The 14509-nt window shown below is 39.4% G+C and overlaps 1 protein-coding gene across 5 annotated transcripts in view; it reads right to left on the bottom strand.

Moving 5' to 3' along the window:
- The window catches only part of tdrkh (tudor and KH domain containing), a 28363-nt gene that overhangs the window by 9819 nt on the left and 4035 nt on the right, over positions 1–14509 (bottom strand). For 3 of the 5 annotated variants that reach the window (XR_014875835.1, XR_014875836.1, XM_085171285.1), the window contains 5 exons: positions 10723–10924; positions 9929–10068; positions 9515–9830; positions 9263–9429; positions 7090–7265 (listed from right to left, as the gene is read on the bottom strand). Coding sequence is in view for 1 of the 5 variants with exons in the window: in XM_085171285.1 (XP_085027411.1) it covers positions 7090–7265; positions 9263–9429; positions 9515–9830; positions 9929–10068; positions 10723–10924 (1001 nt within the window). In the remaining 4 variants the exon portion in view is untranslated. Of the gene's footprint in view, positions 1–7089; positions 7266–9262; positions 9430–9514; positions 9831–9928; positions 10069–10722; positions 10925–11732; positions 11800–14509 lie in introns of those variants that run through there. The other 2 variants (XR_014875838.1, XR_014875837.1) reach the window with 2 other exon arrangements.

Raw genomic sequence — 14509 nt, 5'->3', positions numbered from 1 at the left:
CTGTTCTATCAAAAATTTAAAATGAATATCCTCATATGTGGATCTCATTTTTGTCAGAAACACAAATCAGGTAAAAAAAAAAAAATCTGGCAATTCTTTGTTTTTACATTCATAAGGTACCAATATGCCCAAATATCAAAGAGAAATTAAAAATGCATGCCATGGAAGAGTTCAGGTCTCAGGAGGTTAAAAAAAAAGTAAATGCGGATATAATATTTTTGCAAGAAACGCATCTAAAAGTACAAGACCACAACAGATTACGTTGCAAATGGATAGAACAAATATTTCACTCGTTTAATGCAGGAAGCAGAGTCACAGCTATACTAATCCAAAAAACAGTACCATTTACTGCAGCAAAAATATTACCAGACGCTCAAGGTAGATATATTATTGTAACTGGCAAACTTTATGGTCATTTAGTTACACTAGTAAACATTTACGCTCCAAATGTGGACAACGAGCAATTTATATGGTCGATAATATCAAAGCTACCGGATATCGATAGTCACCAATTAATCATAGGAGGTGATTTTAACTTGGTGTTGAATACAGACCTTGATAGATCAACAAGTAGACCAGCCAAAACATCTAAATCGGCAAAAGCCATCCAGGAATTTATGGAAAATTATGGAATAACTGACCCATGGAGAGCTCAAAATCCTAATGTGCGACAATATTCGTTTTATTCTCCAGTCCACCAGACATATACCAGGATAGACTTCTTTTTAATCGATTCTAAATTTCTACCATCAGTAAAACACTGTGAATACGACACAATAAGGTTATCGGATCACAGCCCCCTTTTCTTGCAATTAGCCCTCAGGTACAATCATACAACAAAGATATGGAGATTTGATAATTATCAAATAAACAGGAGAAAGACGAAATTAAGAATCAAATTTATTTTTATCTGTCAATTAATAACACTCCAGATATCACAAGGTCCACCTTGTGGGAAGCGCTAAAAGTGTATATTCGGGGGCAGTTGATTTCATGGAAGAGTCTGATAAATAAACAACAAATAGAAGAAGAAAGTCGTATAAAAGACAAACTACAGGAAGTAGACAGACAACGCACGGTGCTGCCCTCAGCAGTCTTGCAGAAGAAGAAACTGTCCCTGCAAGCAGATTTAGAATTGATGTATACTGCAAGAACAGTCAAGCTTCTAACCAAGACAAAATCTAAATATTATGAACAGGGGGAAAGAATGGGTAAAGTTCTAGCACAACAAATCAAGAAACAAGTAGCAACAAGAATGATTACAGAAATTCGTACCAGTACGAGACAAATAATGAGGGACCCAAAGGAGATAAATAGCACATTCAAAAGTTTCTACGCAGACTTATACACCTCAGAATCAAAAAAGAACCCCACACTTTTTGAGATCTTCTTTAACAAGTTTAATGTACCTACAATCAACTCAGAAAAAGTAGAACAACTCGAAAAACCCATAACTATACAAGAAATACAGCAAGCAATAAATAATTTGCAAAACTCTAAGGCTCCTGGACCAGACGGCTATACTTCAGAATTTTACAAGGCCTTTAAAGACCATATTTTACCCCTGCTGCTAGAAGTATATAATGAGGCGCTGGACAAAAAAGCCTTACTGCCAACTCTCTATCAGGCAAGCATCTCTTTGATCTATAAAAAAGAAAAAGACCCTTTAGACCCGGCTTCATATAGACCAATCAATTTAATTAATGTAGATAATAAGATACTTGCAAAGATTTTAGAAACACGCCTGGAAATAGTTCTGCCAACAATTACGTCTCAAGACGAAACAGGATTTATTAAAGAAAGGCAGTTGTTTTTTAATATTAGAAGACTACTAAACATTATCTATATGTAAGACAAGCGTAATCCAAACCCTGAAATTTTACTTTCATGCGGAGAAGGCCTTTGACAGGGTTGAGTGGGATTATCTCTTCTTGACCCTGCCAAGCTTCGGATTAGGCCCTAAATTTATTTCTCTGGTTAAACTACTATACGTCCAACCAAAAGTGTCGTACAAACAAACAATGTCCACTCTGACTATTTCGATCACCTCTGCTTTTTGCTATTGAACCCTTAGCTCTTCTACTGTGTTCAACAGATGAATATACGGGGATTAGAAGGGAAAAAGTCAAATAGCCAAATTCTTATTTTTATTTCAGTGTATCCCTATTGTGATTAATAAAGCCTTTTTTAATAAATTAGTCTCCTTAATATCTTATTTCATATGGAACAGAAAGAACCCAAGAATCAAGAAGAGCTATCAGCAGAGACCGACATGTCAGGGAGGGATGGGGTTGCCATGCTTCCGTCTTTATTATTGGTAAGGTAATGTTCGTTCCATGTCGTTTTGGTTGAGCACTCGGGGGGCCGGCTGGACAACGATGGAAAGTGAAAGTTGTTATCCCTCCTCATTAGAAGCTATGATCTATTCAGCTCTCCATATCCCTAGACACGACCTTAAGAATCCTGTAATCTCTCATACAATTAAAATCTGGACTCAGATAAGGAAACATTACGGGTGGAATGAAGCCTCCATACTATCTCCACTCATGAATAACGCAACATTCACACCATCACTTTCAAACATCTCATTTCTCCAATGTAACCTTAAGGGGCTGCACTCAATAAAGGATTTATTCATCAGTAAGGGTTTTCCCACATTCCAGCAATTGCAAGAAAAATTTAACTTGCACAGTAATGACTTCTTCAAATACTTACAGATCAGAAGCTCTGTAAGGGGTAATTTTCCATCCTTTCCAGATAAACCCCCAGACTCTATCGTAGATAACTTATTCCAGTTCGATCCACTCAAAAAAGGACTAATAACAAAAATTCACAATGCATGGTCACAACTGGATGGAACTACCATGCTTGATCATCTGAAAGAGGCCTGGCAGAATGACCTTGGTATGAGAATCACAGATAGTTAATGGACAAAAGCCCAAGAAAATGTAAACTCTTCCTCTGTTTGTATTCATCATGGACTCTTACAGTTTAAAGTGCTACATAGACTCCATTTATCAAAGTTGAAACTGTCAAAAATGTTCTCCAATGTAAACTTGTCCTGCGAAAGATGTAAACAGCAACCTGCTTCACTGGCGCATGTTTTGGAATTGTCCCTGTATAACAACATATTGGAATAATGTCTTTCAAACCTTGTCTAAGATTCTAAAACAAACACTGAAGCCAGACCCAATCTGTGCTTTATTTGGAGTGAAGCCAGTTGTTGTAGATTTGTCAGCCACCCAAAATAATGTAATACGTTTTGTGACACTGCTAGCACACAGTTTAATTTTACTAAACTGGAAGCAAAAAGTGCTTCCTACCAAATCAGCGTTAATGCAAGATATAATGAGACATTTGCAGCTGGAAAGAATTAAACTCCTACTAAGGGGGAAGTTGGAAGAATTCTATTCAACCTGGCAGCCTTTTATAGATCAATACAGCACAGATATAAACGATCACTGAGCCTCATTGGTAGTCCGATAAATAACATCCTCTGTCCAACTTTCTTTTGTGTTGTATTTTATTCTGTTCAACTTTTACCGTATATATGTAATCAGTTATATTTGAATCTTTGTCATCTTTATGGAAAAGGAAAACTGGAAAACCAAATAAAGAGATTTGAAAAAAAAAAGTGCAAAAAAAGTTGAAAATCGTTTTTGTTTTGTTTTTTACATATATTTCTAGTTAGAGAAATTTAAGAGGTTTATCCCTCAAAACTGTAAATACAAAAAAGTTGCACAAAATAGTTTCCAACAACAGGAAATTTATTTTGAGTGTCTTCATAGTTTTATTTTTGAGACACACCAATTTTTATATACTGCAGGAAAAACGAATATACAGTTGTGGTCAAAAGTGTACATACACTTGTAAAGAATATAATATAATGGCTCTACCGAGCGTCCCGTTATTTCTAAAACTCTGATTTTTCCCTGATAGAGTGATTGGAACAAATACTACTTTGTCACAAAAAACATTCATGAAGTTTGGTTCTTTAATGACTTTATTATGGGTCAACAGAAAAAAGTGATCACATCTGCTGGGTCAGAAATATACATACAGCAACATGAATTAGCAATTTTGGTGACTTAGAAAGTTGTCAGTGAACTGAGCTTCATAGCATGGCCTCTTAACTGCTTGTGAGTGATTATGAGTGACGACAGCTGGTGACTTCTCTCAGGCCAGTTAAATAGGGCTCATTGGATACAAACGCCCACAAACGCCACAATGGGAAAGTCAAAGGAGCTCAGCATGGATCTGAAAAAGCGAATTATTGACTTGAACAAGTCAGGAAAGTCACTTGGGGCCATTTCAAAGCAGCTGCATGTCCCAAGAGCAACAGTGCAAACAATTGTTTGTAAGTATAAAGTGCATGGCACTGTTTCGTCACTGCCAAGATCAGGAAGAAAACGCAAGCTATCACCTGCTGCTGAGAGAAAATTGGTCAGGAGGGTGAAGAGGCAACCAAGAATCACCAAAAAGCAGATCTGCCAAGAATTTGAAGCTGCTGGAACACAGGTGTCATTGTCCACAGTCAAACGTGTTTTGCATCTCCATGGACTGAGAGGCTGCCGTGCAAGAAGGAAGCCCCTGCTCCAAAAGCGGCACCTTAAGGCTCGACTGAAGTTTGCTGCTGATCACATGGACAAAGATAAGACCTTCTGGAGGAAAGTTCTGTGGTCAGACGAAACAAAAATCGAGCTTTTTGGCCACAATGCCCAGCAATATGTTTGGAGGAGAAAAGGTGAGGCCTTTGACCCCAAGAACACCATGCCTACAATCAAGCATGGTGGTGGGAGTATTATGCTGTGGGGCTGTTTTGCTGCCAATGGAACTGGTGCTTTACAGAGAGTAAATGGGATAATGAAGAAGGAGGATTACCTTCACATTCTTCAACATAACCTAAAATCATCAGCACACAGGTTGGGTCTTGGGCGCAGTTGGGTGTTCCAACAGGACAATGACCCCAAACACACATCAAAAGTGGTAAAGAAATGGCTAAATCAGGCTAGAATAAAGGTTTTAGAATGGCCTTCCCAAAGTCCTGACTTAAACCCCATTGAAAACATGTGGACAATGCTGAAGAAACAAGTCCATGTCAGAAAGCCATCAAATTTAACTGAACTGCACCAATTCTGTCAAGAGGAGTGGTCAAAGATTCAACCAGAAGCTTGCCAGAAGCTTGTGGATGGCTACCAAAAGCGCCTAATTGCAGTGGAAATGGCTAAGGGACATGTAACCAAATATTAGCACTGCTGTATGTATATTTCTGACCCAGCAGATGTGATCACTTTTTTCTGTTGACCCATAATAAAGTCATTAAAGAACCAAACTTCATGAATGTTTTTTGTGACAAAGTAGTATTTGTTCCAATCACTCTATCAGGGAAAAATCAGAGTTTTAGAAATAACGGGACGCTCGGTAGAGCCATTATATTATATTCTTTACAAGTGTATGTACACTTTTGACCACAACTGTAAATATTAGAATGCAAATTTGCAAAAAAACAGCATGTGAATCAAAATAAACTATTTTCAGCAGTGCAATTTAAGTTCTAAGCATCCCAGAAACTATACAGAAAAGCATAAAGTCAAACATGACTTTTAAAAACACCAATGACAAAATGACGTCACTTCCGGTTTCGGCCAGGTAATGGCAGACATGCGATAGTTTGCACTGACGTCTATTCCAAGGTAGGAAGTGTTATGAACAGCTGATCAGATCGTCAAAGCGTGTTTCTGGAATATTATGTTTTTGTTGCTGCAAGTGCTTTTTATGCAGTTTTTGCAAAGCTATATGTGGAAGGAAACGGTGACCTAGGGCAAGCTGATGGCATAAGATGTAAGTACAACTCCTCCAGTTTCATATCCAAAAAAGATCATTGCGCTAGCTTACGTGGTTGCAGTTCTACAGGGATTTAAATAGTTTAAATAGTTACGCCAAACGGAGTGTGCCTGCTTTGACCGGTTTTAAAGGGTTAAGAAAAAATAAAGTAACATAGAGAAACAATATGTGTGCAGAAAAATAAATAAATAAATAAATAAAATACTCTGGAGGAGTCACACAAAGCCTGCTTGGTTGGGGGATATAAATTTGATCCATTTATCCCAAATTTGGTAAAACTTGTCTTTCTGGATTCTAAGAGAGTACATCAATTTTTCCATTCTAAAAATTTCAAGAATAGTTTCATACCAATCATCTAATGTTGGTGGGACTCGGTTCATCCACCTTCTTGTAATAGATTTTTTGCCAGCAGCTAGAAGAGCCTGCAGCAGCTTTATATCCGTCCTCCGTTCTAGAATTATGACATGACCCACGTATAAATTTACAAAGTCAAACGGTATCTGTACCTCAGTGTTTTATGAATCCCACTCCAGTACAGGTACAGCCTGGGACAGTCCCAAAACACGTGATAATGGTTTGCCTCCACTGAACCACACTGCCTCCAACACTCTGAATTCGTATTGCTAAATTTACCCTGGACTGGAATCTTAAAGTATCTTATGATATTTTTCCAGCAATGTTCTCTCCATTCTAATGAATTAGTGGAGGACCACTGTGAGCAACATATTTCTTCCCAATCTTTTTCCAAAATGCTAATTCCAGCTTCACTCTCCCACTTTTCCTTTATATATAGAGTACTGTCTTTTTTGCACAGAGTAGTGCATTGTATAACCTTGAAATAGTTGTATTTATAGTTGAACTATGGGCAAGTTTCAGGATTTTGAGAAAGTTAGTTTCATTCTACGTTAAATTTATAATTTTCCATTGTTTATTAAAGGAATCTCGCATTTGAAGGAACCAAAGGTTTCTTTTTCACGTTTACTTAAGGAAAGAAGACACTCAGTAAAAGACAGAAACCAAAGAAACCAGACTATACTCCAAACACATTACACCACACAGTAATGTGTTTGGAGTCCAAACACGCTAAAGGTTATGTATTTTTAAAATCTAAAAACTTGCTATGGATATCGCTAGCTGTCTTCACCACCATCACTCACTCCCACAGCTTTTCCCTCTCCTCAGCAACCAAATACTACTGTATATTAGTACAGTCACATCTTCCTCTTTTATCCTGAATTCACCTACCTCATCCTGCGGAGGCTGCTCCTTGGGAGTTCCCCATTGTCCCCAAAGTCAACGTAATAAAGGTCCACCAGTCCAGAGCCTAGGACTCCCAGCACCCTTGCCCTGTTCCATGTGCCATGGTCTCTGTATGGAGCAGCCACAATGTCCCCTACAACAATGGTGTCCACTCGCTGATCCTACAGATCAGAAAAGCAGATGAGTTCAAACACAAATCAGACACTGGGTTGCAGAAGGTGCTGCAGGGATATAGGTGCCCCTATGGGCTGTGTGAGCTTATTGTTAACATACTCTTTATTCACACGCAGGATCTCAGATATGTTTCTAAATCTACTCGATGAATAGTTGCAGGCCTGCTTCTTATCATCAGATCCTGGCTTTTAGCATTCTCTAAATCACATTTTAAATGCCATTACTACAAGTTACCCAGCTTTCTGAACTGTTGTAAGATCTGCAGCACATAATCAAGACTCTTAAAAAAGTCAGTTCTACCAGGGTAAAGAAAAAAAATACTGGCAACCGTCAGTATTACCTGTCAGCCTCCTGGTAGGCACACCGACGGCATCAATTTCAAAATCCTATATCACTGCATTCCCGAGTTATCGCTGAGAAATCAGTGATGGTAACAGATTCTAACCCATCCAAGATTTTTGTAGATTCACCTATAGCAGGGGTCAGCAACCTTTAACACCCAAAGAGCCATTTGCACCCGGTTTCCACGCAAAAGAAAACACTGGGAGCCGCAAATACTTTTTGAAATCTAAAATGAAGATAACACTGTATATATATATATTGTTTTTTTTTACCTTTATGCTTTGTGTGAACAACTTAAGTAAGTAAGTAAAGTTTATTTATTAAGCGCTTTTCACAGACAGGCAGTCACAAAGCGCTGTACACAAATATTAAAATAAATAGTACAATCAATAGAAATTATACACAATGTAAAAGATCAAATGTAAATAATGTAAAGAATATAAAATACGTAGATCAACAAAAGGCTTGTTTGAACAGAAAAGTTTTTAACTGCTTTTTAAAAGAATCCACAGAGCAACTAAGCTGTGTTGCTTATGAAATCCATGAAGTGCTACAGAGAAAATTACATTTTATTTATGTAATTAACACATTTTGAACTCTTAAAGAAATATAACAAAAGGAAAGCTGAACTAAAATGATCCAGCAAACAAAAACTGTTGTGAGCCGCCACCCTTATATCGCCTTTGGGCTTTTGGAGCCTTGACCTGACTTTTAAAAAACAACTGGAAAAAAAGCACTATGCTGCTAAAAAAATAGATATTTGCAAAATTCTGCCTAAATATGTATTTTACCTGGTTAATGTGTGCGGTGGGGCGTGGTCTGCAGCGCCGCTGCAGGGGAGTCGGACGCACCTGAGCGGCACCCGCAATTACGCCTCGCCGCCTTAAAGTCTGTGCTATCTATGCTGTTGTGTTGTCGGGCTGTGAGCTGAAAAGCTACAGCCGGCTGTGTGCGTACAGCAACCGTGTGTGAAAAGTGGTCAATAAAGAGATGACCACAAACATCGTCGGGTCTGTCGTGATATGTTTACAATAAGACTTCTGCTCCTGAACCTCTGCGCACAGCGTCTGCAAATCGGGGCTGTACGAAGTCACTTTCATCTTTACGCAGGACTGTAAGCTGTCATCTGTGAGGCGTGAGCGGCGTTTGTTTGTAACATAGTTCACGGTGGAGAACAGCTGCTGACATAATGTGGATCTGAAGATCCATAACTAGCCTACCTGGGGTCGAAAGTCTCGATAAATGCACAGCGTTTCGGCGGGTATACCGGCTTCCGCGAGTGTGACGCTTATTTTGAGCAATGAAAAAATAATAAGATATAATTTTATTTTTATATTTCAAAATCACAATAATCTTCCAATTTAGAACTACAAGTTAAAAAAAGAACTAAACACAAAATACACTTCAGCTAAATACTTCTAATTTATTTTCCCAAACCACCCGGAGCCGCAGTATAAGGACAAAAGAGCCGCAGGTTGCCGACCCCTGACCTATAGTATCAATTTAAAAAAGGGAAAATACTTGGATCTTTGCAGTTTCAAGTGTATGGAAGTATATCGGAACTCTCAACTCTCATTCTGGCTTTGTCATAGGGACTCTTGTGGAACAAGAGAGACACAAGGAGAGCAAGATATGTCCTTACCGTAGAGTTTCCATTGTTGTAGAAGTGGTTCATCTCCTCTGTTAGTTTGTCCAGCTGAATGGATCGAACCCCCAGGATCTGAATCCAGAAGTGGTTTGGGTTCTCTGATGCAGAAACATACACCTCAAGGTGTTCGTCAGGCTGGAAGCTCAAGTCTGGGCTTGCAACTGGAACACACAGAGAAAATATGAAATTACTACACTTAAAGACACATTACATGGCTGCTCTGGGGTGACTGAAATCTGAACTCACTTTCAAACTTGGACACTTCAGAGAAGGTCTTGGTAGTTGTACTGCCCTCCTTCTTGCTGGCTGTTTTGATTTTTGACTCTCCCACCTGGTCAAAAAATGTTTCTGGTTCTCCTGTGGTCCCGTTGGCAAAGACAAGCGCATTCTCCTCTATGTGGGAGAAGGGACTGTTGTTGTTCAAGTACAATAGAGGTTCAGTCTCTGTGCCGTTTGACTTCTGACTCACGACAATATGGCCACGTTTCTGGCGCCGGGCTGATGACTGTGAGATTGTTGTCCTCACCATCATGTCCTCGGTGACTTTTTCTAGAATAATATCCTTTGAACAGGTTTCAAAAGCAGGAGTTAGATGTCCCCTCAACTAAAATTAAAGGATGTGGTAGGACAGGAGATCCAAATCAAGGCACTGTGCATTACCTGTGCCTTTTTCACCTCCTGCCTGGTCCCTGTAATCGTCACCATGCCCTTTGCTCGTACAACGTGTGCCGGCTCTTTGGAACACGCCACTTTGGCTCCTGTAGTTCGGGTGATCTGTTTCAAACTCTCTCCACCACGGCCTGCAATACACAGATAATCATGTTCTCCTAACAATTATTGCAAATAGGGGTGAGATAAAATGGGGACTTTTTTCTTAAACTGACATAAGGCTAAGTGAATACTTATCACGGGGTTCGAATGTTAGCCATTAAAACCTCATACATAAAGATAACTCAGATAAACAGAAATATGATTAATGGTAAATTCAATCACAACAACAGTAACCTCAAGGCACTTTATATTGTAAGGTAGACCCTACAATAATACATACAGAGAAATTCACTTTTCACACAAATTTAGTATAAGACTTTCTGGTTATGTTTACAAAGCTCACAGTGCAAAGAAGCCAAGGGACCATTTTCCCCATAAACTCTACACAAACAGGGTTTTTTTTGTTGTTGTTGTTGTTTGTGTTTTTGCAATCCAAGAAGTTGCCCCATGCTAATCAACAGAAAGAATGCAGGTTAAAGTAACTTCTGCTTTGGCTTCATTTTCACAGCCAGAACCTACAGCTTTCTAACATTATTTATGAACTATAATGAAAGAGATACTCTGGCCTCCCTCCTAGCCAGCTGATCTGCTTGTCACTTACTGGAGCTTTTATTTTTGAAAATGATGCCTGGTAATGAAAAAAACAAAACAAAACAATTGACATGATCAAAGATTCAGTCTACCTATTATACGTCCAAAAGAGGACTGTGGAACCTCCAAAATCTCTGAGACAAGTTCACATTCTGTGAGCAGGTTCTCCAGGACACAGCGGGCCAGTAAGACCTGCTCCTTAGAGCCCTGAAGCAGGAAACATACGGTCGTCTTACATTCATGATCTCCTGAATCTGACATGACCCTCACTTGAGCTCCAGACTTCTCAGTCACCTGAAAAGTTAGCATACAAAGAGAAAGAAAGACTAGCTCAATCTGTGAAACTAATTTAAGACTTGCTTGTAAAACTTGGAACTCCAAGATTGCAATTGAGAAGTAACAATGGCATATTGAAAAATAGAAAAAATCTTATATAGGTATGCAGGGGTGAGGCATTAATTCAAGAGAGAATTTCCTCAGTGTAAATATATTCAGCTGCATACACACAGGGACACTTAGACGTTATCATATCTTCATGGTGCTAACAATCAGACTGAACTCTAAACTTGAGCTGGGAGGCAACTGAATACAGCTAAAATACAACTGAGTGAAAAAAATAACAATCCATCTCACTTCAATACTTTTTCTAACACATTACGTAACTAAGAAATGAATCTAAGAATATATATTTACTGAATAGTATTTTAGGAAAATAAAAATTACATTAACAAAGTAAATGCCCAATTCATGGTCACTAGGGGGCTGGAACCTATCCCAGCTGCCTTAGGATGAGAGGCAGGGTTCACCCTGAACAGGTTGCCAGTCTCTCACAGAAAAACATTCACACCTATTAGCAATTTAGAATCATCAATTAACCACCCCCACTAATAATAATAATAATAACAAATTTTACTTATAAAGCGCCTTTCAAGACACCAAAGGACACTGTACAATAGGATAAAACACATAATAGAACAATGACACAATGAAGAACAATAAAACAAAAGCACAAGATACAGTGGGTTCACAGTGAATATGCAGACTTGAACAGATGGGTTTTGAATTGAGATTTAAACTGGGGGAGAGAACCAATGTTTCTTACATCAGGGAGTAGAGAGTTCTACAGCCTGGGAGCAGAGCAGCTAAAAGCTCTGCTTCACATGGTGGTGGGGCGGAAGGAAGGCACAGAAAGCTGGATAGAAGAAGATCAAAGTGAGCTGGCAGAAAAAGTAGTGCTTAACAGGTCAGAAAGGTAAGGAGGTGCGAGGTTATGAATGGCCTTGAAGGTGAGCAGAAGAGGTTTGTATATTATCTGGAATTTCACTGGGAGCTAGGGCTGCCACAAACGATTATTTTGATAGTCGACTAGTCACCGATTATTTTTGCGATTAGTCGACTAATCAGATCATCATCCATTGGACGTAAAACGTACAGCTTATTGCACCAGCAGCATCAACAATCATTATTACAGCTTTAAGTGTGTAAGGTATGTGCTAACTAAAAATAAAGACAAGATGATAGTTTATTAAATTTTAATGAAATTTGCAGATTGTTTCAGTGAAGTTTAATAAACTCCTTGCTATCTAAAATATAACAGGACACCGGAGTAAATTCTCGAGCATCTCACACTTCTGATAATCATTTGTCTGCTTGACGTTTATTCAGCTGTGTAAAAACTATAACTTTAATCTCAGCCAAACCGATTTACTCAGGAACAAATAAAATACTGAAAAATCGCTACATTCTCATTCTCGCCTGAAAATATGTAAAACGTTTATTTTGTGACCCAGAAAGAATAATAAGAGTAATATTAAAACTAACTAACTGCCGCCATTGTTGGAAACTGAGCTGGGCTGCGCTATGAATTCTGGGATACAGCTTCTTCTTCTTCGGGGTTTAACGGCAGCTGGCATCCTTGTACATGCAGTGCTGCCATCTTCTGTTTCAGTCCGTTATTACACTCTTAAATCCTGCTACTTATTCCTGCGTCTTTTGGGATCTTACAAAGCTTCAAACGACGCGTCGACTTTTAAATCAGTCGTTGACAATTTTGATAGTTGACGTAATCGTGACTAATCGTGGCAGCCCTACTGGGAGCCAGTGAAGTTCCTGAAGAACAAGGGTGATGTAGGAGGGGGTTCTGGTGATACTGCAAGCAGCAGAGTTCTGAACCAGTTGAAGCTTATGGAGGGATTTTTGGGGGAGACCATGCAAGAGAGAGTTAACAAGACTGTGGACAAGAATGGACGTAGACTGGGTGGAAAGAGAATGACGTAATCTGTTAATATTGCTTAGATGGAAGTAGCCAGAACAGGTGAGATTATTGATGTGAGATTATAGGAAAGTGAACTGTCTAGGATGACACCAAGGCTCTTCACCTGAGGAGAAGGGAAAACTGTGGAGTTATCGATAGTGAGTGAGAAATGGTTTGCCTTCAAAAGGTTAGATTTGGTTCCAATAAGGAGGATTTCAGTTTTATCCTCATCGAGCTTTAGAAAATTAGAGGACGGTGATGTCATCAGAGAGGGACCGGCGCTCAGCATTGCAGAACACGACGTCCAAGCGGTGCTGAGGAGAGTGAGCACAAGGAAAGCGGCGGGGTCAGACGGCATCACCGGCCGTCTGCTGTGGTGCTGTGCTGACAAACTAGCAAGTGTGTTCACTTCGATTTTCAACGAGTCCCTGGCTAAGTTTGTGGTCCCCACATGCTTCAAGAGATCTACCATCATCCCTGTCCCCAAGAACAACAAGCCCTCATGCCTGAATGACTACCAGCCAGTTGCACTGACCTGAAGAAAACCATCCTCACACAGAACATCACATGCTGGTATGAAAACAGCTGTGTCAAGGATAAAAAAAAACTCTCCAGAAAGCAATCCGTATGGCACAACACTGCTGCAGGACTGCTCTCCATTCCCTACAGGAAATTTATGTCAGGAGATGCTGAACTAGAGCAACTAGAGCAGCAGCAAGATTTTGAAGGACTCGTCCCATCCCAGCAACAAACTGTTCCCACTTCTGAAATCAGGCAAAGGTTCTCCACTATCTGAACAAAAACAGAGAGGCTCAAGAGGAGTTTTTATCCTCAGGCCATTCGTGTGTTGAATCAGGATTTCACAAGCCCTGTAGGCATAGGGTCAAGATGACATGTGGCAGGCTTTGATTTACATATAAACTCAGAAATATCAGATAAATCAGGAAGATGAAAAGTGGAAAACGGTTCAAAATAGAGAAAAGGTTCTGGAGAGGGAGTAGACACAACATTTGAACTGGGTTGCTGGTGGATGTTATTGAAATTTGTAGTCCAGAACAGCATCAAGGAGTTATGAATAAAAGTTCGGTGGTAAAGCGTTGGGGGGGTTGAATTAGTTTGTTGAGAACCAAAAACAAAATCCTTGCATTACCCTCATAAGAAATGATAATACCCGAGTAGAAACTTTGTTTGGCCTTGTTGATGGAGTCTTTATACTGCTGTTCAGGCATTTGTAGATTTCTGCATTAACAGTTAAAACAGATTTCTTTGCAAAGAATGGGCAAGGATTTCAGTTTCTAGATGTGCAAAGCTGGTAGAGACAGACCCTAAAAGACTGGCAGCTGTAATTGCAGCAAAAGGTGGTTCTACAAAGTATTGACTCAGGGGGCTGAATAATTACGCACACCCCACTTTGCAGTTATTTATTTATAAAAAATGTTTGGAATCATGTATGATTTTCGTTCCACTTCTCACGTGTTCACCACTTTGTGTTGGTCTTTCATGTGGAATTCCAATAAAATTGATTCATGTTTGTGGCTGTAATGTGACAAAATTTGGGAAAGTTCAAGGGGACTGAATACTTTTGCAAGCCACTGTATCTATGCTCTAGCTGCGCAAGCTTTGGC

This window comes from Neolamprologus multifasciatus, chromosome 8 (assembly GCF_963576455.1).
Source record: "Neolamprologus multifasciatus chromosome 8, fNeoMul1.2, whole genome shotgun sequence".
NCBI lineage: Eukaryota > Metazoa > Chordata > Actinopteri > Cichliformes > Cichlidae > Neolamprologus > Neolamprologus multifasciatus.
The sequence above is the reverse complement of the archived record's forward strand: the minus strand, read 5'-3'. Positions and strand labels throughout refer to the sequence as shown.